Source organism: Geospiza fortis, unplaced genomic scaffold (assembly GCF_000277835.1).
Source record: "Geospiza fortis unplaced genomic scaffold, GeoFor_1.0 scaffold439, whole genome shotgun sequence".
Taxonomy (NCBI): Eukaryota; Metazoa; Chordata; class Aves; order Passeriformes; family Thraupidae; genus Geospiza; species Geospiza fortis.
In genome coordinates, this window is record NW_005054618.1 from 328343 (window position 1) to 330758 (window position 2416).

Sequence of the window (2416 nt, forward strand, 5' to 3'; positions counted from 1 at the left end):
CGGGACAGGCCTGGTAAAGCCGGGCTTGAGGCTTAGGGGCTTCCTGGTGGTCCCACCACCCTTCACAAGGACCTTGCACAAGGAGCATCCCCACCCTGCAGCACCCGAACCTCCTCACATGAATTATTCCCTGGCTGCTCCATCCCCTCCCACAAATCCATCACTTTTTCTAAAAGTGATAACTTTTATCATAACCCTTTTCCACAGCAGAGAGGAAATAGCTCAAATCTCTCGATGGGATGTTTTTCTTTCAATTTTTTTTTGGTTTTTTGGTTGTAAATGTTTAGGGGGGGGGGAAAAATCACCTAATATATCGTTCTTAAAAGAAAAGAGAGAAATGTGTTCCCTCGTGATACCTTGGCTAAGTGGACTGTCTAAATATACAATATAAAATAATATAAAATGTAAAATGTGAAATGTGAAATGTAAAATGTGAAATGTGAAATGTAAAATGTAAAATGTAAAATGTAAAATGTAAAATGTGAAATGTGAAATGTAAAATGTAAAATGTAAAATGTAAAATGTAAAATATACAAATATAAACTTATATCGATATAAATATATAAATATGTCTAAAGATACCAGGTAAAAGGACAATACTGGGGCAGCTTACAGTGCACCATGGTGATTTAGGAAACCAACTTCTTATGGCATCTCACTTCCTAAGTCCGTCCCACTCCTGAGGCCACCCTGTCCCCAAGGCCACCCTGTCCCCGAGGCCACCCTGTCCCTGCACCTGGTGCCGGTGTGGGTGAAGAGGGGCCTCCCTCCCGCGGGCCCCACAGCTCCGTGCAGCAGCGGGTGCTCCTTGGCGAACACCAGCGTCTCGTCAGGGAAGTCCCCAGAGGTGACAACGCCAGCAGCGGGTCCCATCCCGGCGCAGCAGCCCGGCCTGCGGCACAGCTGGTGTGGGGACGCGGTGTCTGCGGCACCCGGGGGTGTCCCGGGGTGCCTGGGGGTGCCTGGGCTGGTACCTGGGCTGGGGGACCCTGTCCTCCGGCACCGGGCTCCAGGTGGTGCCGCGGGGCTCGGCGAAGGGGCCCTCGAAGGAGCGCTCCACGTCTGCCAGGTAGAAGGCGCAGACGGCCGAGCCGGGGATGCTGCGGTGACAGCAGTGGGGGACACGATGGGCCTTGGTTTGAGCCCCTCTGTGTCCCTGGTGTGTCCCCAGGCTCTGTTTCTCTGTGTGTGTCCGTGTGCTGCCCCTCTGTGTCCCCATGTCCCCATTTGAGTCCGTCCCCATGTCCTCCTGGGCATGCCCCTTTCTGTGTCCCCATGTCCACATGTGAGTCCCGACTCATCGCCCTGTCTTCACATCCCCATGTCCATGTCCCCAGGTCCCCAGGTCCCCAGGTCCCCTGGTCCCCATGACCCCACATTCCCATGTCCCCATGTCCCCACGTCCCCATGTCCCCATGTCCCCATGTCCCCATGTCCCCATGTCCCTACGTCCCCGTGTCCCTCTGTCCCTGTGTCCCTGTGTCCCCATATCACCATGTCCTCACACCCCCATGTCCCCATGTCCCAATGTCCCCATGTCCCCATGTCCCCATGTCCCCATGTCCCCACCTCCCCACATCCCCACATCCCCACATCCCATGTCCCCATGTCCCTACGTCCCTGTGTCCCTCTGTCCCCACATCTCCACATCCCCATGTCCCCACATCCCCACGTCCCTGTGTCCCTGTGTCCCTCTGTCCCCATGTCCCCGTGTCCCCGAGTCCCTGCCTGTTGGGTTGGGTGCCAAAGAGGGCGAGGACAGCGGGGCGCCCGTGCAGGGTCTGGGGGGGCGTCACAGCCTCCAGGACATCGAAGTAGAAGACGGTGTCCCCAGGGACGGAGCACTGCAGCCGCACCTTCAGGACGGACCACACCCGGGCCACCCGGGCCACCAGCACCTGTGCAGGAGCCGGGTCAGCACCTGGACATGTGGGGTCAGCACCTGGACACCCTCAGGGTCACCAGCACCTGTACGGGAACCTGCTCAGCACCTGGAGATGTGGGATCACCACCTGGACATGTGGGGTCAGCACCTGGACACCCTCAGGGTCACCACCCAAACACCTGGGGTCACCACCCAGGGGACCTGTGGGCGTTGGCATCTGGGCACCTGGACATCAGCACCTGGACACCCTCAGGGTCACCACCCAGGGCACCTGGGACCCCTGGGCATTGTGGCTGTCCCTCAGACACCTCAGGGGGTGCCCAGGGGTCACCCATCCTGGTGAGGGGCTCAGGAGTCTCCCCTGGCTGGAGCCCAGGGTGGGGGTCCCTGGGTGCCCCCCCTGTGCCCCCCATCCCCTGTGCCCCACCTTGCCCAGGGCGCTGAGCTCCACTGCCACCTCCCTGAAGAAGAAGTAGACGTAGGGGCCGTAGGGCAGCACCTGGACAAAGTGGGGTTCTGGGGGGGGGGGGG

General features: G+C 58.7%; 1 protein-coding gene across 1 annotated transcript in view; it reads right to left on the bottom strand.

The window, feature by feature from the left end:
- Nucleotides 1–2416, bottom strand: part of SEMA6C (semaphorin 6C) — a gene marked incomplete at both ends in the record, with an annotated part of 6336 nt that overhangs the window by 1922 nt on the left and 1998 nt on the right. Inside the window, 4 exons of the mRNA XM_031064710.1 lie at nucleotides 737–892; nucleotides 975–1100; nucleotides 1729–1856; nucleotides 2313–2384. Of these exons, the coding sequence (XP_030920570.1) occupies nucleotides 737–892; nucleotides 975–1100; nucleotides 1729–1856; nucleotides 2313–2384 (482 nt within the window). The remainder of the gene's footprint in view (nucleotides 1–736; nucleotides 893–974; nucleotides 1101–1728; nucleotides 1857–2312; nucleotides 2385–2416) is intronic.